The sequence below is a fragment of the Apteryx mantelli genome, chromosome 12 (genome assembly GCF_036417845.1).
Source record: "Apteryx mantelli isolate bAptMan1 chromosome 12, bAptMan1.hap1, whole genome shotgun sequence".
NCBI classification, from domain to species: domain Eukaryota; kingdom Metazoa; phylum Chordata; class Aves; order Apterygiformes; family Apterygidae; genus Apteryx; species Apteryx mantelli.
The window spans coordinates 18332668-18360381 of record NC_089989.1 but is presented as its reverse complement, the minus strand read 5'-3'; the positions used below and the strand labels follow the sequence as shown (position 1 = coordinate 18360381).

Below are 27714 nucleotides of genomic sequence, written 5' to 3'. Positions count from 1 at the left end.
CTCCTCGTGCTTTGCAGCTACATGCATGCTGCCGGAGAGGCGCAAGCGTCTTCATGAAGAGACACAAAGTGATACATGCTGCCCCTAACTTTGGTGAATTTCTAGGATGCTTTTTGAGCACGGTGTTATGAAAGCTCAGAACATCCTCTATGGTAAAGGCTCCTCTAACTAGTCAAGGAGAGTTTCACTGAAGTTACTTGCTGTTGTTAATTTGAAATTCACTTCTGTCTGCTCTGTCTCCTTTCCAAAGGCACCCGCGCTGGTGGTTGCATGGAAGCAACACTGCAGAGGGTGGGGAGTGTTAGGTGACAGGTTGCACATTCCTCCTCTGTCTCCTAGAAGTGTTTTTTTTTTTTCTCCAGTCACACTAATTTACATGTAATTTTAAAAACAAAATTTGAGTGGGCATCCTCTCTTTCCTTCCCCATCTGCCTCAGTTCCCACTCCCCCCTTTCTCCCACATCCCATCTAAATGCAGCCTAATGGCCAAGTTTCCCAAAGGGATTGGGTGCTCTCACTTATCCTGGCTTAAGGGGAAGTTGTGGCTCTGCCCAGAGGGCCTGATCCTGCAACCTGCAATGTCTGTGCCGACAGCCAGGAGCTGGAAGGTGCTCAGCAGTTTATGGGCTGTGCTGGGCCATTTGCCGCCTGGCAGCCCAGGCGCTGCCGTGCTCCCTGCAGCGCTGCCTCCCAGTGAAGCTCCCGCACGTCCTGTGCGTGGTGGGTTTTGGAGAACAAGCCTTGCTTGCTGGCAGCGATTCAGCAGCACGGTCTGCCTTAGGCCCAGTGGAAGCAACTGGATCAACTCAGTCAGTGCGAGGGATTAAAAGAAGCCAGATGCTGTCTTAATGGACACACAGAGGGAGAAGTTGCAAACCTGGCCTTTTGGGGAAACTGGAAACAGTTTAGTTCAGGTTCAGTTTTAAGAGGTGGGAAGGAAATTCTTTATTAGTCTGAGAGGCGGCTGCCAGCGTGCCCACCCGGCGCTTGCTGCTGCCGTGCACCCCGAAGCAGAGGTGTTGCTTTACCCTGCCGGCGAGGCGAGGTGAGTCAAGGGCAGACGCTCCTTTCCCCAGTCCCCAGACAGAGGGGAAGCAGGGAGGCAGGTTGTGAGCCTCAGCTGTAGTCTGCTTTCTGCTCCGATCCTGGGACAGGGGATCAACATGCCAAGACTGAAGAGGAAATGGCGCCGTAACCCCTTGCAGGTAGCCTTTCTATTCAGTGACCACCAGGGTTGCTTTGCTGTTCTTTTCCTAGCCCAGAGAAGGAGAACAGCTACCAAAAGCAGCTTTAGCTCCTTCTATTTTCATGTGCAATTTAAATTTTTTGCAAGCAGAGCACGCTGGTGAATTGGGAAACCTGCTGTTGAGGTCCAGTCTCAAGCCCTGCATAAAGACGTGAGGTATAAAATTATTTAAATTCCTGTGCTTTAAGTGTGTCCTGCCATAACACTTTTTTCCTTTCTTTTGTTCTCTGGGCACTTTTTCTATTGCCAAGGTGTTTAGCTGCAAACACGGAAGGCCATGCAAATAAGACCAAGCCAGCTGCACAGATTTTGCACACTTTAATTAAGTTGTAGGGCTTCAAATGAATTTGGCTCCAGTTTCTGATGCTTCCATGCCCTGTACCGCGTTCCAGTGTGGATGTTAAATCGTGCAGAAATGGAGCGTGACCTAACTTTCATGTCAGTTGATCTGGCAGTAGCTGTTTTTGTGTAACTAATTTAAAAAGATTGATTGTTGGTTAATTACATTAATGAACTGAACCAACATGGGCACAGACCAGAGCTCAGCAGTCTCCTAAACAGTCATTAAGAATAGACATCTATCTTTTCACCTGCTTGTACAGCCTCCTGTTGGGTGGCAGAGTGTGTAGAATGGTAATTCTGAAGGTTAAATGACTTAGGGACGTAATCACAAACTGTTCACCTCTGCCACCCTTCTGCCCATATGGCCCTGGTAGTCACAGTCAAAGTACGTTTGGACAAACTGTCTGTTGAAAGGTCTCCAGGACAAGAAGTCTGGTGGTTTCAGCTGGATTCCTGGCAAATGCTGGCATGTATAAAAAATCCACCAAAGTTCCAGGGTTGAAAGGAATTCACAGATTTAAACTATTTTGAAAGAACTCCTTGCCCAATTAGGGTAATTCATGCGTATCAAGGTTAAAGTGTACTAAGAGGAACAGTTCACTGCTCTCTCTGGACAGCTCATGCATATGAAGAAAGATTGAATCAATATACGTTTCTGTAATTAAATTGGTAAGTTAAAATAGTTGAGGTCTTGTTTTAGCAAACAAGCAACGGAAGATGCATTTCTGCTTGTTTATCATTGTTGCTCTTGTAGCAATTCTTTGGGGCCTGGACTTAGGTGAGAGATGTGCAAATACTGTGTCCTAATGCACAAGGTTACAAAAGAAATACTTCAAGAGGTTAAAAAAAAAAAAAAAGTCAGAAACAGATACACCGATACTTTTTCTAGTATGATTTCAGAATAAAGATGGTGGAATGCATTTTATCTCATTTTGAAGTTTGACATAATTATATATATCCTTTGCCATTTTTACCACGTCTATATCATAAAGAACCTACTTGCAGTTAATGGGAGTGTTGCCGTGGGCTTGAATAGAAAGGGAACAGAAGCAGGACTGCATATTAAGAAAGTACGTCAAGAAAAAAAACTAGTTATTAGGGAAGTCAAAACTGAAAGTACTTTTGCATTGTTAGCCTGGGAGAAGATATTAGCCTGTGTAGGTTGTTTTGAAAATCTTCAAAGATGACTTGCGTCATCCTGGTGCCGTGGTGTTCTGCAAGGCCTGATCCAACAGCTGCTGAGACCAAAGAGTCTCTATGAGGATTTCAGTCTGCTTTGGGTGAGGCAGTAGGTGAACCATGAAGTCTGATTTTCAAGAAGACTGTTTACTTCCACAAAACCATTTTATATCCCAAATTCAACAGCGGGGGGTAAGAAAAAGAAAAATGGGGTTTAAGGGGTCATTTAGTCCATACCCAATTAGTCCATACCCCAAAATCTGGTTTCCTGATTCTCAGCTCCCTCATGGATATGCAGTTGAAAGGATTAGAGGTGCCGAGGGATAAGACTTCTGCAGGTGACCTGGGGGCTGGTCCTGCTTCCCTGTCATCCCAGAGACTTCAATGGACACTTGAAGGGTGAGCAGTGGAGTATTTGTGTAGTGATTCCAGGCATTGGTTCATGACAGTCTAAAAATATGTTAAATGTGAGGTGAAGTTATGGAATGACACATACGCAAATAGTGTTAAATTACAGTTTTATCCAAGATCTTCTGTTTCAAGCTAATTGAAAGACAGATACCACTGCTGCAGGAGGAAAATATGAAAAGAAAACTACACTGAAACATAAAAGTGTTTTTGATCAAGTAAAATTCTGTTTCTGTTGAACGTTTTATTTTGTTCCAGTCACATAAATTACCATCTTTGAAATACTAAAACTCCCACAATCAGCTTTTTATAACAGAAAATAATTTACGTTTAAAAGGTTTAACTGAAGCAGCTAAACCTCAGAGATGAATGTGCACATTTGGCAATAAAACAGGAAAACAGCCCATGTTTTGGAACCCATAGCTGCTATGTATAATTTTAATATTATAAATAACTAAATACAGTCTAGTGAGTGCTATGTGTATGCACAGAGTTATTTACAGGTTCTTGGGAAATATATCCTTAAGGGTATAAAATGCCTCACTACTGACACAAAGCCTAGGAAATCTTCCCTAACATACTGATTGATACTGTGATGGAAGGCACCATGGCTTGAATGCATTTCGTCCTCTGCAGAAAGTTATGAGATTCAGTCGCGTTACTGTCATTGGAAACCTTTTCTGTCTCCTTGCAGTAGTACCTCTCTCCATCTTTAGCTAATGAAAGGGAAGACAGGGACAGTATTTTAATTCTGCGGGAACCTTGTCATAATCTTAGAACATAGTTGCAACAGTTGTCTAAAAAGGCAATAACCACATGAATTAGAGATAATGATTTCCCTCTCAGAATAAGAGTAACTGTTATGTAAGGCTTGTCTCCCCCCCTGCTCTCCCCTGCCACATCCACTTCTGATTTATCTGCTCTCATTTTCCTCCAACTTCCCTACCCCCTGCATTAAAGAGGGAGTGGGCCATTACTGCTGTAATGCTCTTATTCCCTGCGAGGAGAGAGAAGATATATTTCAGTTTTATGCTCTCCTCAAATGCACTCAGACGCATGGAAGAAATATCTTACAGGTGTTTGTATCATTGCAGATACTCCGGAGAATTGAAATCCCTCTGTATTCAACGCTAATCTTTCCACCGACCTCGGTGTACTTTATATCACATCTTGGGTACTGAATCCTGCTGTTATTGGAGTCAGTGATAGAACAGGTGGAAGTTCCAGTGAGACGGAGATCAGACTCTGGGTGTTGTAGGAGTGACGTTGTGAGACGAACTGTACACAACTCGTCAAGCAGCGCTCTGCCCTCTCTGAGAAAGCTGGACCTTTCCTAACATCGACAGCGTTTGGCTGGGGCTGTTTCTGATCCTCACTCTTACTAATATGAGAAACTAAATTAGTATGATACTGCCCTTCATATCCGACCTTTCAGAGGTCTCCCATCCTTTTCATTTAAACTGATCTCTGAAGAAAAAACACAGTAATAATGCAGTGGACCAGTGAGATAATTAGTAAGCACATTCTACATAATTACAATGTTAGCATCTCGGGGGGAAAATGAAAGCTTGTGCTGTCCCTTTAACAGGACAACTTGATAATCCTCTTAACATTTTCTCTTTTGGCTGATAATATTTCACAGAATTTTACTTTGTAAAATATTCCTAAAGGGAGGCTTAAGCAATAATGCACAGATTATGGAAATGACTCTCATTAAGTATAGGGAGAGACTTCGGCAAAGCCATGAACTGCTTTGAAACATGTAACCCCCATTAGGAGTTTCATTTAAATGTTTATTCACAGAGCAGTAAATGTTTATTGTAGTACATTTTACTGAAACATAAATTAAAGAACCCTAATTATATGTATCACAAGTGTTAAAACAATATGCATTTATCAAGACTTAACAGAAGATTAGAGGTGAGGGGAAATGCAATTGCTATTTTGTTTGCATCTGAATACCACTTTACAAAAAAACACCTGGGCAAAGTGACCCTAAGGGAAAGAGAAAGGCCAGGACTGCAAGTCAGGTGCTCTCCATCCATCCTGAAGCCTGCTACAGCCACCTTCCTGTGCAACTTTGGAGGCTCCTTCATTGGTTTGTGCCTTAGCCTTTTCCTATCTGTAAAATGGAAGTGGTATTTTATTTAAGAGCTGCCAGGGTTTAGCATTGTTTATGCAGTTCTTTGACATTCTGGGATAGAAGATGCCATATGGATCTCGCATCATGGTCCTCACCTGGGCTGGGGTGCTGTTCTGGCTGATGCACAGAGCGATGCTGAATGCTGCTGTAGGCCTGGCCGTCCCACCAGCCCTGCATGCTGAGAAGGTGACAGGCATTGAGTAAAGGCAGGTGAGAGTGAGCTGGTGATGTTTCTGGGCCTGATCTTCACACCACCATGTGTAGACCCTCATTCCTGGAGTTGGAGACTAAGTTAGAAGTATCAGTCCAGAAGCACCATCCCACCCACATTTCCTTTTTGTTTATTCGTTTGCCACCTTTCAGAAGATCTCATAGGAAGACATGTCCAGACTACATTTTGGTCATCCCTTTCCAATGAGCAAGCTAATTATCCTCATTGGTAGGCTAGTTTTCTTGGGTTTGGGGTTTTGGGGAGGGGTTTGTCAGTAAATGCCTTCAGCTGTGGAAGTTACAACTCAGATCTCAAGGGGGGTTACAAATCTTTCTGCAGATGTTTTCACCAGGTCTGGATCTCTTTTCCAGCTCACCCACGGTTCATTTCTTTGAAGCTCTATAGTAGTTGACAGACACATTATTTACTGAGGATGCTGAATCTGCACATTTCTCAATCTAACTGTTTGAAGATGCACTCTGCTGCAAGTCCACTACTTGGTTTGATTTCTGATATATTTGCACATTCTCTCCGTTTTGTTGCTTTCCCAAGTATGTGTGTTCTTTGTGCTAAGCAAGTATTTTGGGTACTTTTCCAGAGGCAAATCCATGACATAATCGTTGGTAGGGGTCATCGCAAAGCTTGCTTTTTTTTTCATCCTAAGGGTACATGTACTGTGCAGTGCCATGCAGAGACACAGGCTTGGCTCCTGAGAAGGGTCCACACACTGCAGCTTCTTAGTGTCTGGAAAGTTTATGCTCCCTTCTCTCCTAGAACTGTTCCCTTACTTCCTCCTTTTTCTGTCTTTGCACCCTCTCTGCATGACATTTTTGACTCAGAACTGCCACCACCATTTCCATCTTGATGTTAACTCTTAGACTTGCTGTTCCCTGACGTGTCTTTTTAGTTTCTTCCCACTTGTATCTCTGACATTTTCTCCTCCATCACCCTGAGCTTTCTGAGACAAAAATGGATTTCCAGTCCTTCCCTTCCAAAGCTTCCCTCTGTCCTTCCCGAATGTAATACTCTGAATTCTGGCAGTCCATATTATTCCGTTAGGTCTGTAGCACGTTCTCATGTTTTTCTTGCTGATAGAAAAGCAGGCATTGGTTTTGTGCTTTAATAAACCAGAGCCCAAGGAAAGGTATCACTTAATACGTGAGAGTCTGTGTGATATTTGTGTGTTAGTGTGTGCAGGTGGAGGCAAGGCAGGGCTCTGATGCTGGGTGGAAAGCGCTGATGGTTTGCTTGTCTTGATGGGGACAGGAGCGTGCTGCAGCTTCCTCTGCACACGCACCGTGGAGGTGGGCTGAGGTTGCTCCTACACCAGGAGTGTCTGCTTGCCAGCTCGCTCCCTCTGCTCCTTCTCTTCAAGATCTCTGCTTTGGTTTGGAGCAATCCTTACAACAAAAGTGCTGGAGCCGGCCATCCTGGGTAGAGGTGCTATGTGTCTGCATCCTCACAGCCCAGGGGATGAGGTTTTAGTGAAGCTGGAAAAAAAAATGCTGATTCCCAGAAACTGGACATTTCTGTAGGAAAGGGTTTCAAGGAGTTTCCTGTCATATTTTAACATTTTATAAAACAAAAGTCTTTCAGAGTGGTCTTGGTTTGTGTAGTCTATAATTCTTTGAAGTGAAAGCAAATAATAATTAACATTGGAAATAATTTTGAAGGCTATGAAGACTGAGTATTTCAATGACCAAAATGTTTCTTCTGATGTTGGATTGGACTTTCTTTCATTTTTAATTTGTCTCGCCATCCCCATTCAGGACTAGGAAAAATGTTAAGAACTCTTAGATGCTCACTGGACAGGAATTGCTTTCCCTTGAAGATGTCTTGACCAGGGCCTACAAGTCAAGGGCCCTGGAAATTGGCTTGCAATACCTGGATAAATGACTGTACTGAATCTGTTATCATATAGGTAATGCGATGTATTTTAGGGGACAGCAGAGGGAGTGCTTTCTGTTAACGAGCTATGGATATACAGGCAGGTCTTTCCACGGAATAATTTTGTAACAGGGATAATTGAGCAGTTAATCAAGAATAGCAAACAAGGGCTCCATGGAAGCCCAGTTTACAGAGAGGACAAAATTGCCCTATTTTTCATGTGGCTATCTCAGTATTATGGTTGATTTTCTTTATCACCCGCTAACAGCCTTACTTGAAGAACGGTTATTATTTTGGAATTTTTGCAGTTAATCTGGTAGTTAGAAGCATTACTGCAGTCTCCTGTAAGAAGCCCATGTCTTTGTAATGGACAGGGGACTTTCTGCACCAAACAAGGAGTTATCAGCAAACCTCCCTCCTTTTCCCCAGCCAGCACACACCTTCAATCACGCAGGTCTCTGAGGCCTGCAGCCGGTGTTGCTGGAGCAAAGCAGGATTATGAGGCTAAGGAACTGCCTGCTGGCGGTCTCCTGGCCGGCAAGGCTCTTGCTGCCCACCACGGCTGATGCCTGCTCTGCCTGAGCACGACCACTGGCTGGTGGCATCCAGGATTTGTTCTTTTCCTGACCGGAGGATTAGCCACGGCCTCGTCCCCGCAGCGGCACGCTTGGTCTCAGGAGAAAGAATGAGAAGTAGCAGGGGAAAGGATTAAGTTGATGAAAGGCATCTGCTTTAGCTACAAGGAGGCACAGGTTATCCATGTGCTTCCTTCGCAGGTGTGTGGGGAATGGCCCTTCCTCTGCCAGCCTTTCTGGCAGTCCCCCCATCTTCAAGGTCGTGTGACCCATTCCCAGTTTTTATGTGTTCATCATAGAGCATCATATAGCAACATTTGATTGCTAATAGACTCTGGGTGAGCGCTGAGGAGCTCTAGTGCAGGCTATTATCTCCTTTTCTTTTGGAGCAGAGCCTTGTTGCTCTGCTAACCAGCGCAGCAGCTGAGCGAACACAGCATAATGTTCATAAATTATTGTAGGCAATGCCCGTGTCCTCCCCAGTGGCGTGTGGCAGGGTCATCTGCTCTTTGCTATTCTGGTCTACCAGGGAAATCTCTTTCAGTGTCTGTTTTTGCCCAGTACTCCTGCTTTATGTCCAGTGCAGTGGTGACACATTGGTTATTCAACCATAATTCAGTATATAAAAACAGCCATAGCTAGGAACATTGTTTTCTCCATGGTCTTGAGTGCTAAAGCAAAACTCACCTGAACTGGATGGTTTTTGTTTTGTTTTTTTTTCCCCAGCAAAAAAGGCTCCAGGTTTTTTGGCCAAGATTTTTGTGAGCATTTTGCAGCCCTGGCTCACTGGAAATAGACTTTCGATGTCTAATTCCACAAATGTCTGTGCTGCTGCCAGATTTCAGGCGTGCCGAGATTAGCCCGCTCCTGAGTGACCGTAGGCGGCCAGCCGCTTCCAAAGTCACGCTAGAAACTTTGCAGGGTTTGAGCCGAGGATCATCCCCTCGCTGCGGCGTGGAGGACAGAGAGAGCAAAGACCGGCCTGGGTTCGCGAGTTCCCCTTTGCACCGACAATTTGCTCTTTGCAGTACATTTTCTAATTCTCTGTCCATTCTGGGCTAAAAAATCTCAAAAACCTTCTCTTAAGGATTGCTTTTGTGTCACCTGATAAATCTCACCATTAGGATTTTTTCATTCTCAGATTTCATTTATAAAGCGGTAGCCCCTGCGCAAACAGAGGAAGCTACAGTCCCAGCCCTAGAAAACTGGCAGTGTAACGGTATTAATTTTAAAGGTCCTGTAAAATTCAGTCACGGTTTGTTGTGGCTAAGCAAACATTTTGAGGGATGACATTTGCAGAGCCTCCTGTTCCTCCCTCCCTCCCACCCAGAGCTTTTCTTTTCCTCTCCTCCACGCTCTTCGCAGCTCCTTCGGCCTCCTTCCAGCTGCTGCTGCTCCAGACATGCCTGGCAGGAAACCTTGTCCCCAGTGTCCAAAGCAACTGGTGGGGTTCAGGCGTGTTTGACCCACATTATGTCCCTCAGTGGGGGACATAGTGCCATGTCCCCATGTCGTCATGCCCAGGCTCTTGCGAACGTTCGCAGCTTTCTCTATCGGTCTCAGAAGAAGAGGGAAGGGTAGCTAAAAGCACCAAGTAATGCAAGTGTGTGTTTGCCTTTTTTCTATACTGATACTGGTAGTATTGATCGGTCCGTTAATGTAAATGTCTCCAGTGTTCTATGTTGCTTTTCTTGCTTATTAATCAAAATAATGCAAAATGAGGGGAAAGCAATTTGGGGGAGTGGAAAGATGAAATACAGTCAGCAGTGATTGAATACAGCCTGCTGGAATGCGATGGTGCTGTCTGCCACCCAGCAGACATGAGAGTACCCACAATGACTGGGGAAAAAAACTTGAAGCATTTTATTTTGACATTTTGTATACAAATGTTAGGGTTTTTCATCTCTAAGCAGTGTTTTGAGGGAAGATTTGCCTAAATCTGTTTGTTTGGGTTTTTTAAAAAAAGCAGCCAAATGTTTTGTTTGTATCTGCTGACACATTTCAGTCAACCGCAAATGTCTTTTTTGGACATGCAGGTTTTTGTTTTGCCTAGAAAACAAAATGCAATGAAACAACTTTAGTTTGGGGGCTGCTTGAAGCTATTTGCACCACCTGCAGCTGGGCAGACCTCCCTGCGGCCGGCAGCGGCCGCAATCTCGGCGTAGCAGTCCAGCCCTCCGTGCCGAGACGCTCATTTGAAGCCCCCTCAGGGTAGCCAGCCTGCGGAGCAGCCACACTGCTCCTCCGTTTAGTAAAGCACCAAAATACATACATAATATCTGGGATGTGAATCCTCCCCCTCTGCCAATTTACAGGTTGGAAATTGAGCTGGTGCTTAAGTGCCTTGGTGGTTTGAGGCTTCAGCAATAAAAATAATAGAGATTGCAAAAATGATCAATTAAAAAGCTCCCAATGAATCAAGATATTGGAGTCTCCAAATCAGGAAGGCCATAAGCTGAAAAGCAGATTAGAGAAGGTGTCGAATCCCCTTTTTCGATGTTTTTCGCCGCTTGGTACCCATTGCTCTGCACTGCTTTCTTGGTAAAGCCAAAGAGAAGGAAACTACTTCAGACCTAATTGCTGCTCCTGTTCATTTCTATTACACAAGCAACAGGAAAAATTTAGATTTCTATGTAGGTTCCACGCACAGCATTAAAAGAAATAATTAGGATGTCTGGGAAAAAAAATTCTCTTTTTAATTGACTATAGTTACCTCATACATGGAAATACCCTTTTGTTTTCTGATATGGTTGATAGATTTTGCTCTGCAGCCTAGTGTTGCATAAGAACATAATGCAAATAGTAAAGGTAAGTAATCCCTGAAAATGGCTCTGCTGATGCCAAGTGGCCCATATGCTGTCATAAACACTTTTTCTTTTCCTTTTTTTTGTTCTGATCACAAGAGTCCTTTTTGGGCAGAAGTTCACATCAGGCTTATTCATTACCTGCTGTGCTGGGTCCGTACATCTGCAGTGCGCCATCTCCACACTGAGCTTTGGACTAGATCCCTGTTTGCTATCTGATACTCCAAATCATCTGTCATGGGTATATACAGATCTTTTCCTGTGTGCGTCCTGGTATATTTTGCCACAGAGATCCTAATAATATTTAAATCATTTAAAAATGATTGATCTTTTGGGGGATATGGCTGTTGATTGCTAATATTAGGCTTTATATATAATAAAGAAAATTTCCTGAAAATTGGGCTTCTTGTTCCAAAAGAAAGAAACTGACTGACAGTTTATTTTATAGTTTTCTGAATGCATTTTTAAAACTAAGGAGAAACAAAAATGTAACACGCTAGTGAAATTTTACAGTACCTATACAAACTTTAATCTTCATTCTTATTTTCCTTGAAAGTCCATCTTTGTCCAAAAATAAAATTTCAGGCCCAAGGGCTGCTGAAGACTGTCTTTAAGCCTGCCTTGTGATTTTGAGCAATACATCATGAGAGCAGTGATGTTCAAATGATACATTGCACTAATATATCACAAGAGCACTATCACTTTCATGATATATTAGTACAATACACTATCAGAACACTATCACTGATGTATTACTCAAAAACACAGATTTAACCCTCAAGAAGCATCCCATCTCTAGGCTGAATACACTGAAAGCTGTAGATAATGATAAGAACAAGCAATAGCATACTCAATTTCTCTAGGGCAAGCTGAGAAAGAAGAAAAGAGTAGTATTCAGAGTATTTCATTAACTGAAGCATCCTTCTGATTTCATTTTATTCACTGAGCAAATGTTTCTATGGATTGAAGCTAACACAGTATAGGTGTATTTGAATTTTCTTACAAATAGCCTAAGAAAATCTTCTTTGATTTTGGATTTCATTATAGACTTGAGCCATGTTTTCAGAATGCTTCAATGAGGTGCATGAATTTCAGCTGATTTCCAACTCATCAAATTGAGTCAGGTGCAAGCTATCTAAATTCTGTGTAAAGCATTTGGTGCTCTTTCTGCTGCAGGCTTTTTTTGAAAGGATTTAGGCACCATCTATAAAGATCTGGGGATGCATAAATGCAGTGTGTCACTCAGATCATTTGCTGTCTCCCCTCAATCAGATTTTTTTTTTCCCTGAAGAATTATTGTCAGTATATATTTTTCTCCAAAGAGAGTGAACAAGAAAGCAAAAAAGATAAAAGTAAGCTTTGCCATTTTGTAGCTGAACTTCTTGCAGAAAAGCTTTGGCTCGCTCCGGTGTCCTTGGGGGACGCAAGAGGTGCCTGGGCGTTGGGTTCCCTCCGCGCGTTTCCCCAGCGCCTGGCTTGTCCCACGGCACCTTCTGTGTCTCCTCCCTTAGAGCCCGACTCTCCCACGGGTGCCTGCACCCGGAGCACACCACGGACCAGTAGTCCGGCTCCGTTGTATTCACACTACGGCTTCCCAGAAGGAAATGCAAAATGTTTTAGCGTCTTTTTAACCTTGCAAAAGACATTTTATTAGACAGGCTGCCTGTCCCCTCTTGCAATGCTGTTTCTGTCTGTGCCGTCTCTGTTACCTGCCGGCAGCTTCCCACGTCCCCTGGTCTCCGCCACGCTGCGCTGAGCCCCGAGTGCGTAACGCTGCCCGGGCGGCCGCTCGCCTCGCGCCTGCCGGCTGCCTGCCTTCGCTGAGCAGATCCTCACTCAGTCTTGTCGCTTTTGAAGTCGCAACACGCAGCTCCAAGGTACATTGTCATTTCAAAGCTGTGGCTAAATACGGCTCCGACTGACAACTATGAATAATTCCACAGAGCCCCTAAACTTCCAGGCATTTCACTCCGAAGCGCATATATACAGCAGAGCTGCTTGCTCATGTTTTTCATCTTTTATATTCTCAGAAGAGTTGAGATACAGTTATGGAACAGGTTAATGTGTTTTCCTCTGAAAATAATGCTGTGGGAGCCTGTGTGTCGTTACTTGTATGTGCAGAGAATAATGCTGACAGTCTAGAAAAGGGAGTAATGATCTTGATAATCACCACTGTGTTGTTTCACATTTTCAGCATGTTCATGTCCATGTCCTTCCAAGGAGGGCTGGAGACTTCAGCAGGAATGATAATGTCTACCAGGAGGTAAGGGCTGCATGCTATTTCTTGGTCACAGGCGTTTTGGCCTTTAGAAAATCACCTTGCCAATACAGGCCCTGCCTTGAGCGGAGTTATTTAAAGCAATCTCAGTCTTTTCATCGGTTGCAAAGAGATGGTGATAAGCCCCAAGCACTGTACCGTGCTTTGCCCGCGAGCTGTGGGTCAAGGTATGGTCCCGCAGGGTCTCAAGGAAGGATGCTAGTCGACGGTCTTTGGCACTTCAGTCTGTCTGCTGCACACAGAGCGAGGCAGCATCTCTACCAACAGTTGTTTTATTTTGTGAGCGCTGGGAAGAAGGGCAAGGGATAATCACCCGTCAAACCCCGTGGCTAGCTTGGCATTCAGGAAACATATCCTGCCCTGGCTGACAACCCGGGGTGGCAAACCTCCCCCTCCCAGCAAGGAGAAACACAGGAGGCTCATTACACATGGATTACAAATTGCCTTCTGGCCTGCTTTTTTGTTCAAGCGCTGGACAAATCACATTGTAACTCCGAAGATAAAAATTAAAGTGCAACTATGCATATAGATGTGATATATGCATGTGTGCAGACTGTGCTGCAGAGCTGGGGAAATAAGCTGTTCCAGTTTGACTGAATAACTGGCTTTTGTTTAAGTGCACAATTGTATTGGCATTAACAAAAAGTTTTCCCCAGCTTGACAGCTGTCACCATGAGCAAATGAAAAAATCTCACTATTGTTAGATTTATCGATAGTTCCTGGTGGATTTGGTAGGATACTCTATCTCAAATATGACATTTCCCTTTCTTTCTGAAAGTAATTAATATAAACTTGTTCAATACCACTGAAATACCATCTGCTTGAGGAAGAATTCATGGTATTTTATGCCTCTATTTTTTTCCGTTGCGATATATGCATGATGACAACTCCCCACTCTCAAAAAATGGTAGCATATTTTAAAGGTCTTTAATGACTTAGCAATGAAAAAAATAGTGAGAAAGTTTATTATTGACCAGTTACATGAAGGGTAGAGACTGAGAACCCCACTAATAAGGGCATAACCTTATAATGAGACTGCTGAGCAAAGAAATCAAATGTAAATATGTGATGGCAGTCTTGTATGCTGCTGTCGCTGAAAGAAGCTGAAGTGAGGCTACTTGAAAGTTAACGTTCTTTTCTTTTCAAAGGTGTTAAGTGGTTTTAGATGCTGTGCCAGCCCACAATTTCTGTTTCCATTTTTGTCATGTTTACAATGCCATTTTCCTGTTTTTAACACATTTATTTCTCCCTTGTTATATGTAAATACAAACAGGAAAACTCTTTTAATGACTATACATTGAATATTGTTAAATGCAAAAGGTGTGACAAATTGGTGAAAGATATTATTATCTTGTCATTTTCAGTTATAGCAATTGTAGGTGTTGCTTGTAGCAGACATAGTAAGCAAAAATATTTAGACACAAATGTGATAATGTGTCTTTTAGTGGAAGAATGTATAGCCTCAGAGTCCAAACAGCCATCCTTGAATACCAAAGAGCTAACATATGTCTTTGCACTGGCTGTAGCCAAACCAAGGTTTCAAACATTTTACACTGTACAATTAGAATGCTAGGGAAAAAAAGACAATTGATATTATAAAAAGTTTGAGGCCAAGTTCTATTACTTGTGGGATTGTGAATTTTTCAGCAGTATGCTATCATAAGGATAGTAAATAAATTTATATTTTGAAAAATGCAAAATGGACAAATTATTTAAAATACAGTTGATTTTGGAAGTCACTTGGGGGTTATGTCAATAAGGCAAAATCTTTTGATACAATGCATCTTTGCATTGTACCAACAAGGCATATGCTTTTGTCGAGGAGATCTTTCAAAGATTTAGGAAGATCTGTAGATCATGGTGGGGAAACAGACTGCAAATCTACAAGGGACAGAGTACCGTTAGGTGAGGTGTAGATACTGGAGGAAGCTTTAAATCCATCATCCATGAAATGCGTGCTCAGGACAATCCATAACCTGTTTATAAATGAGGCTTGGCTTCCATGTGTTTGAGTGATAGAAGGAGTTGTAGTTTAGGTAGAGCAGACTTCCATCCCAAATCATCCTCGTGTAGTATGTGACTCAGAGGCTGATCAGCCTCCCTCAAACAATTTTTTGAATTGCAAAATGCACCCAGACTAAGTTTTGCTTATTGCTGTGACTGGTTTGACTACCACAGGTAAAGGCAGTACAACTACTGGGCATAATTTTCACAGATTCTGGATCGCAGCTCTGGTTCAACACATCTATCACAAAACTCCTATCTGTAAGTGGCTTTGCATTCTCCAAACTCTGCAGTTGTCGTCTGTATATGCTCAGCTGACTGTTGACAAATCCCATTGCTCGGGGAGTGTTTGACAGTGAAGGGAATGCCCAGATGTTGAGACATCAGTCCTCTTGAAAGATTTCTAGAGTTGAGACAGCTAGAAAGTGCTTGCAGTCTCTTACGGCGTGCTTTATTTCTCCCATTTGGTTTGGGAGTGACCGCCCTTCTGATTGAAAAGACAGAACAAAGCGTAGCAGGTTGATCCCTGCTTAGTGAAGTCTGTTTACTAGGCTCTGGTGTCTGCAGGCTTTTGGCTGTGAAGCTCTGGGAAAGCCTCTTCTGAAACAGCTTTTAAGTGTAAAGAGTAGACTTAAGGGTAAGGGAGGTCTTTACCACTTAGTTTTTAATAAGGCTGCTGATGGGCCTAATGCCTGCTAGTTTCCAGATACATATTTAGGACTTCTGTGCAGAAACATTAATTGTACAAGAAATGAAAGAGGGGCAGACACCTATTCCACAGTACAGACATTTCTTGTAATATGTCACTTGATCTTTTAGGTTTCTGCATTTCATTGCATACGAAAGAAGTCACTGCATGATTTTCCTAAGATACAGAGGGAATGATTAATAATGAAAGAATCTACTTTGAACATTTTGACTTAGGGTATGTCTTTCCTCTGCATCTTTGCAGGGATATTTCTTGGGAGGGTGTTTCCCAGGGTCTGTTAACTATCCACCCTGTGGGCTCACCACAGTGAAAAGCTAAAGGCATAGTTTTTCAGTTCTTACATTTTCTTCAAATTATTTGAAGTCTAATCCTGCAAGCATGTACATGTCAGAGTTAAATTGATCTTACAGTTGTTTATAGGATCAGGTCCTTCATGTTTTACTCTAGCTGGATTACTTTTCTCATATACGTCTTGAGATATTCTTTTTCATCAATTCACTCTATTTCTTGGAGACCAAAACTGTGGCAGCTAAATATTAGGAAACTTTTAATTGGAATGCCTACTTACTCCTCTCTCTATGTTTTTCATTTGGTTTGAAATAGAATAGTATGTTTATTAATCAAGGAATTGAAAGGCCTTCCTATCAAGGAGCTGCCTGCTTTGAAGGAGAAGATGAGTTCTTTGCTATTGTAAGGGCATGTCACAGGAACTGGTAAGAGCCTGGTATTAAAGGATGTTCTTTATTGTAGAGCTGCACCCATGTTGTTACAGTCAGCACAAGCACTGCAGAGTTGTTGGAGGTCGTCATGTCCAAGACATTCAAGAACATTATCCTGAAATGTCTCAGCAGTTTCATACACTCAGCCATCTGTGGGCAGTCCTCTCATTCAGTGTGTGTTTGAAAAGTCCATAGCACGGCCTGTCCCCGGTCTCCACTGAGCGGTTAGCCATTTCTGCAATATAAATAACATTCATCATCCTTCAGGTTGGCAGGTAATAGCTGTGCTGGGCCAGAGAGTGTGAGGCTTTCTTACAAAGGAAGACTGAAACAGAGGTCTGCAATACTGCTATTCTCAGTGTTGATCTCAATAATGTTAATTTTGAGGCTGACAGACTCGGGTGGGTGAGGGCAGCCCAGGCTGTCTGTGAGACCCCCGAGCATCCCTGGCACGCAGTGATGGGTTTTGTGGGGCAGCCCCCGTTCCTCTCTGGCCTGTGCCTCTCACCTCCTGGCTGCAGCCTGCTGGAGTGGATGCAGCTGCAGCAGTGATGCACATCCAGGGCTGTGCGTTCAGGGCAAAGAGTGCCCAGTCCTCTGGCCGGCTTTGCTTTCATGCCCACCTCATTTTCTTGCCTAACTTCAGCTCTCGACCTAGGCTGGTGAGGAATGAAAACACTATAAAAGGAGAAAGCACGAACAAGAGAGGCTAACTGGAACCATGGTGCCTCCAGCACCCAGCTGACTGCCAGGATCAGCCAAGCTGCCTGCCTCATGGACCTATTCTAATGAGCCTGGCTGAAACATCCTGATGTGAATTCCTCAGGAACTTAAAGATTCTGTAAAACGCAGAAGCCAGCAAAAGAATTCAGTTCATGCTGTCCTCCTTCCCCTCTGGCATTCAGACACACAGCAAGAAAATCACTTAGGGAAAGATATTTTGACTTAGTGATCTCATTCAGCACATTATGTTAAATCATTTCAGCAAGAATACCTATTAGTAATCATTTCCAATTCCAGGGAGGATGAAGGAGGCATTTTGGCACATGACTCAAGAACCTGCTGGGCTTCTTTTTGAGGCTAGCAAACCTGAGAAACCATGGTGAATTCAGAAGTTTAGTCAAACAAGCCTGAAGTTTAATTCTGCATGAGTGGCTTTGACTGCAACGTGCCTGCTCCCTGACCTGCAGACAGTCTCTTGCGCTGCTAGGCACAGAGCCTGGTGGAGGATTTGAAATGTGCACAGCTGCGCTAAACTGTTTGGGCTGCTTCCTACTTGAAGATAAGGTATATAATGAAAAGATAAATAAGCCCTAATCCAGGTCCTGCTAGACAAAATGGAAAGATGCCCAACAGCTTCTGTGAGCATTGGATTGAACTATTCATGAAAATTAACGGCATGCAGAGCTAATAGGCTGTTTCTTGGCCTCAGAATTATATTGCACCTTCTGGGAACATATTGTAGCCTGCTGGTAGATCAGTCTGCTGCATCGGAACTCCCTTGGGGCCAGACTCTGCTTTCTTTGCACCCTGCCTGGATGAACCATGGAAAGGGAGGAAAGCAGCACAGAATCTAAATTGGTATACTGAAAAAAAAGAGCTGTGTTTTCCCGGGGTACAACTCTGTTTCACTATCTTCTTGCAATGTGGCAGGAAATAAATGTTTCCCAGTAGGCTGTGGATTTTATCCTGGCCTTGCCAATGTTGCTCTTTCTGACTGACATAGCATCAGTGGAGATTTCTGCTAGCCAATGGCGTAAGTCTTTCCCAGTTGCTTCATGTGTCTTGTGATATTATAGCGACTCCAGCAGGGCAAGTCAGATTAACTGTGCAGGAATATTTCCAACTGGGAGTACTGCAGTAGAAGCTAGAACTGTGCAAATAATTATGTTTTGGATTTGGTAGCTGAACAACAAAAAGTCATTTTGAGTTGACCTGAGAAAATTTTTTTTTTTGCAACAAACAAATTTCCTTTTTGAGTTTAATGAAATCATTTGTTTTCTGGACCATGATATTTTATCTGACTGTGATCCAAACCCCCCTGGAGGCTGCTGGCACCCCCTGCGTATTTCTTGTATGCACCCATCCTACATAAGGCAAACTGACAAATTAGTTAGTAGGGTCCAGCAGGAATGCTGAGAGACATCCCATCATCATGGATAGCTCCCTAGATGGAAGCCCTGCTGGTTTTGATATTTCCTGCCCTTTCCAAGTCTGCAAGACATTTCTTAATTTGAAACCTGAAATCTCTGAGACCTTCCTGTATGCTGTGTCCATTGCTGCACATATCTTAAGATGGAAGGATACCATAATCAGATCTGATTATGAGCTGTCTTGTGTATTGAAATCTTCCATCAGATCTAGAGAAATGGAATCAGTCCAACTATAGGAACAAATCAGAAGTGGTTAGAAGGGTTTCTGCCGAGGCAGCCGTCCTTCACGATCACATGCATGCCCTTTACACCTAGACTTTGTCTGGAAGGTAATGTGCATTTGGCATTTTGCATATCATCGTGTAGTTGGATTGTCCTCTAGCCCATCTGTCTCCCTGCATTCCATCACTGCTGCTGCTGCTGCTTCTTACCCTTTCCTGGCGTAAGGTTTCTCCAGTCATTTCCCTCAGAGGTAAAAAATACTGGCTTCAAGGAATTACTTACATTTAGTCTATAATGTAGCACAGACAAATTATTGTGGCCATTGCATAAGAGCGCTTGGCCCGTACTGCAGGATATTTACTTTGTTTAGCTCATGGAGTATTTGCTCTTTTGTGTCCTTGATGGTAGTTCATTGGCAAGCGACTTAGTGACAAAGAGCCTCCGACCAAAGACAGGTTGCTGATAAGGGGATTAAAGCAAACATGGTCTCCCAGGTCTGTTTGCACTGTCAGCGCTTGGACTTGCTTAGCTGCTCAGGTACTTCTTGTGTACTCCAAGTCCCCGAGGTAAAACTGTCTCTAGACCTCTGCTTATCCTTTGATGCGCAATGCAAGTTGAATTTGTGCTGGTGAGGAGAACATGCCCCGTTTGGATCCTGGATACTGGGCTTTGCAGAGTTGATGAGATGGAAAGTAAACAAAACAATCAGAGAGTTGGTGTTTTCTAAAGAGGTTTTTTTTTTCCTCTGACCTGAAACGTTGGCATAAACGTAAAATGAAATATTCCCTTGCATTCTATTTAAGGGTTAGGATATGAGAGCAACGATTTGGTAAGAATCAAATCACAGTGAAATCCAATGTGCTGTGTACGACAGATTACTTCAGCAATTTGTTTTGTCAACAGCAAAATTTTAGAACCAGTAATGATTGACACAGCCGATTCCTTTCAATCCATAGGACTGGTTCTGGTTTGACCAGCAGCTCACCATGATCCAACCCTCTCAGCTACATGAACATATTTGTATAGCTAGATGGTACAATTTTAGCTTGTGACACCTTCATTAAAGAAAGATCTCTGTGGACCCTGTAATTTGGGGCAGCTCATTTGGCTGCAGTCTTTGCAAATGCAGATCACGGCATTTTGAGGGATCAGCTTTGTCTTCTGGTGGTACAAGCACCAGGGATCTGGGAAGTGACCACCCCATAAGAGACTCCATCTGAACTGGTTCTTGCTGGCAGTTTCGTTGGCTGCCCCAGCAGTGAAGCAGCAACTTCAATGATTTGGATGAGATATTATCCCTTGCTTTCTAAATATGACTAAAATAAATGGAGCCAAGTGTTTTTCACTGGTTGGGAAGTAGATAAAAGTCTGATGGAGTAGGTTTACTAACATCTGCAAGGTTGAGTTCCTTCATTTTTTGAGTAGAAAAATTGAAAAAAATATATAAATGTGAGGAATAAGCTTTCCAGATATATGCTCATGTTCTGCTTTTGTTGGCTTTGTTAAAAAGTATGCTTTCTTGTTCCTTTATATATTTGCCCACTGTTTTCCAATTTTACTTTTTTTCTGGGAGAATAAAGGTGTAGAAGGAAACTGAAGTGAAAGAGGTTTAGCAAAACTATCAACAATACAAAATAGAGAGAACTGCATGGTTATGGTTTCCAGAAAACTAAATGATGTGCTGACAGTCTGAGTTGAAACAAAAGCCCCCAAACCTCTTTCTATATACTTTTAAGTATGAAACTGTTTACTTAAATGAAAGTGAAAATTTAAAAGTCTGAAAAGAAAGACTTGTTTTTTTTAGTAAATTATTATTTATATGTTTGCATGTATATGTATTTAGGGACATACAATTGTACATATGGACAGAGTGGAGAACTAAGAAGCACGTGGGATATTTATTTTGGCCCAGACTGAAATCAGGAATAATGCTGTGTTGTTACATTTTGTATTGTAGCATGCTGTAGTTGTCTGGTTTTTATTCATAAACTTGGTGTCTGTGGGAACCAGTAGGCCTTCTCTTTTCCGCAGAAATGAATATGATTTGAGCATCTAAATCTCTGAGCAAGCTCTGATCATGCCATGCATTTGCTCAGTATTTCTGCTAAAATAATCATCAGTGAAATAGTTAACAGCATTGAAATATAAATTGCCATCCTCGAGGCTCCAAAGTTAACACCTGTCTGTTAACAGCTGGCTGTGGTTTCACAGTTAACACCTCACCTCTTCCTGTAGAAGACAACACTTTACATTACAGCTTGTGGTCTGGCAAAAATGCTACAGAGTTTATCATAGGCAAATCTCAGTTTCATGCATTTAAAACAGCAGCTAAAATATTCACTGCCAAAGATAGCTCAGTCCATGTTCTCTACCATCCCTGCCATATGTTAAGAAGGACTTAATGCGCATGAAAGGCAGAGGTACAAAATGATTTTAGGCAAAATACTGCAAGAATATGGCTTCAGTTTCTACAGTACTTACTAAAAATTATTTTCTGCTCTTCTGGGCCCTGATGGTGTTAAGTATGCAGGCCAGTCGGTCGGATGGTGAGGGGTCAGGTTTACCTTGGGCAGGTCCAACTATGGATCTGAAGGCGCTAAAGATACAAGGAGGAAGGCTGCTGGCAAAGTGAGTACAGAATAAGAGGGCACATGAGCTCTCGTTGCAATGATTTTGCCACAAAGGGAGTCCAGTGAGAGCGCGGACTCGCTCCTGTACTGGGAAATAAAATGTTCGTTTTGGTTTCAGAAAGGAGATTTTAACAAATCATTGCACTTCAGTGAAAATTCATTTTGACAGAGTGTCAGGATAATTATATACAATTTGGTTTTGTTTAAATATCATAAGCACTATTGTTTCTTTTCCATGTTAAGGATTGACTTGAGTGCTAGGTTGCAGCGGTTTTCCTTAATTGCTTTAACCCGTGGCCTTAAGAAAATGATTACTTTAAACTTACACTTGTTAAGTACACTGCTAATGAACAAAAGGCTTTATCAATCTCTGGCAGACCAGAACTATATGTAAAAAATAGGGAGAGAGAAAGAGAGAGAAGCTAATTACCAAACCATTCTGCTAATGCTTATTTTAATCATACTGCCTGCCCTTCCTGGCAGACAGAGCCATTAGGCTGCAGAGGCAGGAGGCGAGCTATCACAGTCAAATGGCGCTGATGTTGAGAATTGGGCCCAGGAGTACCATTTGACTTGTCAGTTTATATAGACATAAAGCTTCATTGTTGTGCACAGACACAACTGGCTTTTTAAAAGTCTATTTCCCTCCTGATGATGTGAGAATCTGCTACCCTCGCTCCTACTGTTCTCCAGCCCTCAAATTTATTAGATAGCGTTTTAGCTAGTGTAAAGTGCACCCGGGTGATGCGCTACTGCAGGGACTGCTGGCCTTTAGCCGATGGGTCCTTCTCCTATGAGCAACCCGATTTTCCAGCTCTAAACCACAAGTTGCTGTCCAGGGTGGGAGCGAAGAGCTTTAGCTCCAACACCAGGGTGAGGAACTCATTGCAGGAAGCTTTAAAACTTCCATATCACTGCAAAGTCTTCAAAATTGTTAATTCTCAATGGAATTAAGTGTGTGTTTTAAAGCACACAGGATGTTCAAAAGAAAAGAAGATCTAACAGTGTTTCCTTCTGGGGCAAAAATGAAACACCTTCAAAATTTAATTAATTGCAGGCAATATATGATGTGTTTTCAAAATTAGCTCACATTATTGCCATTTTCCATGCACAGGAATCTGTGCATTATCTGACAGCCTACTGGCTAAAGAACTCTTTTGGGTGAAAACACCTGCCTGTGTTGGGTGTTGTGGGGAACCTCTGAAAGGGTTTTTGGGGGTGCAGTGCAGCAATCTTCCCAAGTTCTAGCTTTTGCGTTCTGCAAAATGGAGAGAGTGTTTAATGGCCTCCATGTCAAGCAGCTGCATTTAGTGCTTCAAGAAATAGCAAGCCTCAAAATCCTGCTTGATTGAGTTGTGACCTAATTATAGCTATCCAAGCACAGGGATTCCAGTAACTAGGAAAAGCAAAGAAATAAGGCAGCCTCCGTCCCATGTTGCCCTGCTTTTAGTTTTGACATTGTGTACAGGGCTATCTAAGACCCCTTTCCTGCATTTAATTGCAAAAATTGGTCATGTGTTTATGGTAAACACATATGCAAATACAACCAAATGATTATATCTCCCTTCTTGTCTACTGACAACTTCCTTCAAGGGATTGCAAGCTTTCTGGAAGGGGGAAGATACTGAAATATATATAGTTTTTAATGGAGGATGTATTTTTAGATTTCTTTTTCTTGAAGAAACGCTCTTATCTTTCTTTTTTGTAAGCAAAAAGGCTATTCTCAGTCATTACATTAGTGTCTTTGGAGTGGCAAACACACACAGCTGCCAAATTACATACAGTATGGGAGTTATGCAGGGCTTTCTTCAACTGAAGCATGATTGTGAGCAGTAATTGAGATTAGCTCCCCACGAGAAGGGACTCTGCTCTCCCTCTCTTTTTTTTCTCAGTAAAATAGTTGCACTTAATGCATTTATGAGGCAATTCTAAGTGCTAGCATACTTTTTTCCCATACCTCTGCCATTTCCCTGGCAGTCATACTCAGGAAATAACAATTCATAAAGCTGCATAGACACTTAAGGTCTTAGGTGTCTGCTTCCACTGGCACTTTTGAATTTTCTATTTGATGATAATTTCGTTTCACACTTGTACATCTGAAGTGCCTGTTTCTAGAGACCTCAGAGTATTTTTTAGATATGCTAATTAAGTTTCCTACTATTTCTGTGAGGGCATTATGGAATAGTACTCACAGGTGAGTTGCAGAGAGGTGAAGGGACATTTTGAGGTTATGGAGCAAGTTGGGGTAAAGCTACTGATCCCCTGTGTACAGCTACATGGAGCAGTCCAACACAGGAGGTTCATGCTCCTTTGTAGGAGACTCTGGCCCCAGGGCATTTGATATACCGAGAGGTGTTCCCCTCCGTTGAACATCTTTGAAAACTTAGATGACTCTACAGAACTTTGCTTTGACTTTTTTTCCTGGAGAATAATATTGCTGGCATTTAAAAAGCCAGCTCATTACCTGCAGTAGGCTGGTTTAATTCAACCAAATCGTGTGAGCTGTAGCAATTGCTATTCTCTGAAGGTGGGTTTCTTGGTATTTTAATGACAAGTGACATACTCACCTGTACATAAGAATGGCTTCACTGGGGCTGGGGGTCCACCTTCACTGGTGTTGTGTGCTCTAGCAAACACTTAGGGGAAGAAGTCTTAGAATGAGCACCGGTATAGGGTGCCATTGCCTTTGTTGCTCCAAAAAGAGGAACCCAGGGAGTCCTTCACTGTAAGCAGATTCTCAGGTGGAGTTTTCTAAGCAAAGACAAGCAAAACAGCTGGAGCTCTGGTTGCCACTGACTTTCAGTGAGAGTCAGATGTCTAAATGCCTTAAAGACTTTTGAAAAGCTAGCCTTTTATCCTTCTGTATTAGACTGTGGTGAGCAGTATTGACCTGCAGTAGGATTGTATTGGCATGTGATTTTCTCCTCTCATCACTCGCACAAGGGCATGAGGCGAAATTGCTTTCTGCGGCATGGGCGGAGGAGCTTTGAAGAGATGTATCAGCACTTTGCGTGTCTGGGCGACTTGCATGAACACATGCAGAAAGGAAATAACAATAGAACAAGGATGGTTCGCAGGTTAAGTAACGTGTTCCATTGATTAACATCCTTTACTCTGGTTTTAAGTGCAGCAAACATAATGAAGCTGAGAACAATCTGATGCTTTTCTGCCACTTTCAGTGACCTCTTGTCATTTTAAACTACTGATATTTCTTCTCCAGTACTATTTGGTGATCCTTTTTATGCATTTATTACTGTTGCTTCTTCTTGAGAAATAAATTTGCTCTGAGAGTAAAGAAAGTTGCTCATTAGGGCAATGTAATTAAAGGAAAAGTAGACATCATGCCAAGTTCCGTTTTCTCTACAAAGCGCCACCTTGGAGATTGCCTGAAACTCAATTACTCATTGCTGTGCTTATTAGGGAGAACAATGTGCTGAAATGATCCCTATTCCTAATAACCTTGTTTTCTACATGTGAATCATGTTAATACTTTTTTCTTCAGTACCTTAATCACCATGTATAAAATGGGTCTATTTCTAGAGGGAGAATGGGGAAGGTGGGCTGCGTGGTGGGTGGTCTTCAAATTGCCACTCTCTGTGGAGAGTTTCTTGTTTCCTGCTGGTCCACAGTAGCTTTTGTTTGTTGTTGGTTTAATTACACAGAACAGCATTTATTAGCAAATTACATCTTGATAACCAGTTTTCCTCTGGTGAAATGAAAATGTTGATCGTCTGCATTGCCCCCCTCCTCTGGGGGCAATGAGTATGCAGTGTCTTCCACATCTCAGTCTCTTTTGCCATACCCCATGGTTTCACCAAGACGAATAACTCCTGCAGCAGAAAGGTGGCATGAACACTTGGTAAATAATCTTGTCCCGTGAACTAGTCCAGTGCACGTCCCTTCTCCCCAGCATGAAACCCTGATCTTCCCAGTGTCCTAGCACTGTGTCTTCAGCTTCTGCTAACAAGATGTTCCTGTGGTCTGAGGAAACCTGGTGTCCCTGCATCGGGTTGAAGGGAACTAAGTTGTGTGTTATAGGGAGCTGTGAATAATGGTCTTCTGTCGAGAGCTTCAGAAGAGGTGTAAAGCTCTTGAGGGAACATGATGCACTCCCATTCACCCCATAATGTCCGTACCCTCCTGAGCTTCATGCTCAAGCCTGCCCCTCTAAATGCACTGGCAACCAGTTAGCTGGATGTTCCAGTGGAAATGAAGGGTAGAAGTCTTAACAGTAGCAATAAGTATGGCCAAAATTGTCATGGGAACCTGCAGAAATTACTTGAGGGTCAAGCTCTGTGGTGACCAAGCTCATTGGAGTACTGGTAAGTACTCCCGAAATTCTCAGTCTAAAATGTCATGAGCAATCATAAAGTAATTGTTTAGAAACTTAACTTTTGATCAGAATTGGGGACTGAAGTGACTGACTGTTGAAAATATGTAAGGGAGGGAGAGGTAAGTCATTTGTTCATGAGCAAAAGAAAGATGAGCTTGATTGAGAAAACTTTGTTCCATGAATGAAAGGCTCTTCTCTTTGATGCACGTACATGCATATGAAGAGACGGCTAGTCCCAGTACCACCAGTGTCTTATATACCAGTGTATACTATCAATTATATGTTATATGAAAACAATGTTCCTAAAAAATATTTTATATTTTGATCTTAGAAGGAAATGCAGGACTGTCTAGTTAACCATTCCTTCTCCCTCTTTCATGTCAGAATATGTCTGTCCTTTTATGTATAGCACAAGGGGACATGACTGAAAAGGAACCTCCTACGCTTTGATGTTTATTTGTTACATTATTCACTTTTGTGTATCTATTATTTCAGTATCCTATTGTGCCATTCATCGTTGAGCAGAAATCTCCACTGCTGTCAGTAGGGAATTTCTGCTTCTAAATCACATAATTTGGCCCCTGATGCTTAACTTTGGGCCAGTTTATCAAAAGAGAGCTCAGCACCAGGTTTCCAAAGGCTTAGCTCCACCCGCTGAGGACAGATTTTCAAAACTGTTCAATGCAGAACAACTCCTGGTGTGACCCTTTAAGGACAGATTTGCAAAAGAACACAGCAGTTCCCTTTCACCAAGAAGCTGAGCTCTTTCCAAAATCTGTCCAGCTTTATTTAGTGCCGAGCCAGAAGAGGAGATCTTTTGAAAATATGGCTCTTAAACTCTCTGAAATGGAAAATACTAAGTTACAAACATTGGGAAGGAGTTGAAAATTTGTTCGAGAAGAGACAAACCTTCATGTTTCAAGACATGCCAATTTTTACTAACTGATGAGAGCTTGGGAGAAAATTTCTGATCTGAACAGGTTTTCCCATAATTGCCCACTAGGAGGTTTCCTGCACATTGCACTAAAGCAGCTGCCAGGCAGGATGCTGGAACAGAGAACCGCTGTGCTGAGGCAGCAGGGCAATTCCTGTGTTCCCAAAAATGCATTCACTTAGCAAAATGTGATTTGCAAGCAAAGTTATGCAAAGCAGCCATTACTCTTCCACCATCCTTTTCAAAATATATATATATATATATTTACGCCTTCTAAAAATGGGTTGAATTTTCCTTTTGAAATTTTAAACCCAAGTTGCTCATTGCATTCATTGCACTGCCTTATTCTCCAGAGAGGCTTCCTTGATGTAGCTAGGGAGAAAAATCTCCTGTGCAGAGCAGTCTGCAAAACCTTGGAAGCTTATGGGTAAGTACGTGTGTGTTAGCTCTTGACCTGGAAGTTATTACAGGCAGGTGGCAATTGAGAATGTGATGTGGAGAGGTATTTAAGTGCTTAAAAACAGGACTTTGGCCTGGAACACAAGGCAGAACTTGAGCTCCTTGGAAAGTGGTTCTGATGAATTTTTGTGTTAATAGGACCTGCATGTCTTGCATGTGTCTGCTGGAAGTTGGGGTGTTTTGCTCCCAAGTAGGAACATGCTAAGGAATGCTAAAGCCTTAGCAGCAAATCTGGGGTCTGGCACAGTCCAACTGCTCAGTGCCACACTGCTGATGCAAAACAGCCAGTTGTTTTGGATCCCTGGAGCAGCACAAAATTCCTAGAGAGGCTTGGCACATCCTGCCTTCAGTCCTCTGAGATTCCCCAGCCAACTCAGGATGGGCATTTCCTTTGGTTATCCAGCCCTACTCACATTTGGTTTCACTTCAGCATAAGTGCTTTTTAAAACACTGAGATCGATGAAAAAGAAATAAAGTG

The 27714-nt window shown here is 42.6% G+C and overlaps 1 protein-coding gene across 10 annotated transcripts in view; it reads left to right on the top strand.

Moving 5' to 3' along the window:
* The window catches only part of FHIT (fragile histidine triad diadenosine triphosphatase), a 624994-nt gene that overhangs the window by 521126 nt on the left and 76154 nt on the right, over nucleotides 1–27714 (top strand). For all 10 annotated transcript variants that reach the window (XM_067303616.1, XM_067303611.1, XM_067303610.1 and 7 more), the window contains one exon: nucleotides 12990–13058. In XM_067303616.1, coding sequence (XP_067159717.1) covers nucleotides 12990–13058 — 69 coding nt within the window. The remainder of the gene's footprint in view (nucleotides 1–12989; nucleotides 13059–27714) is intronic.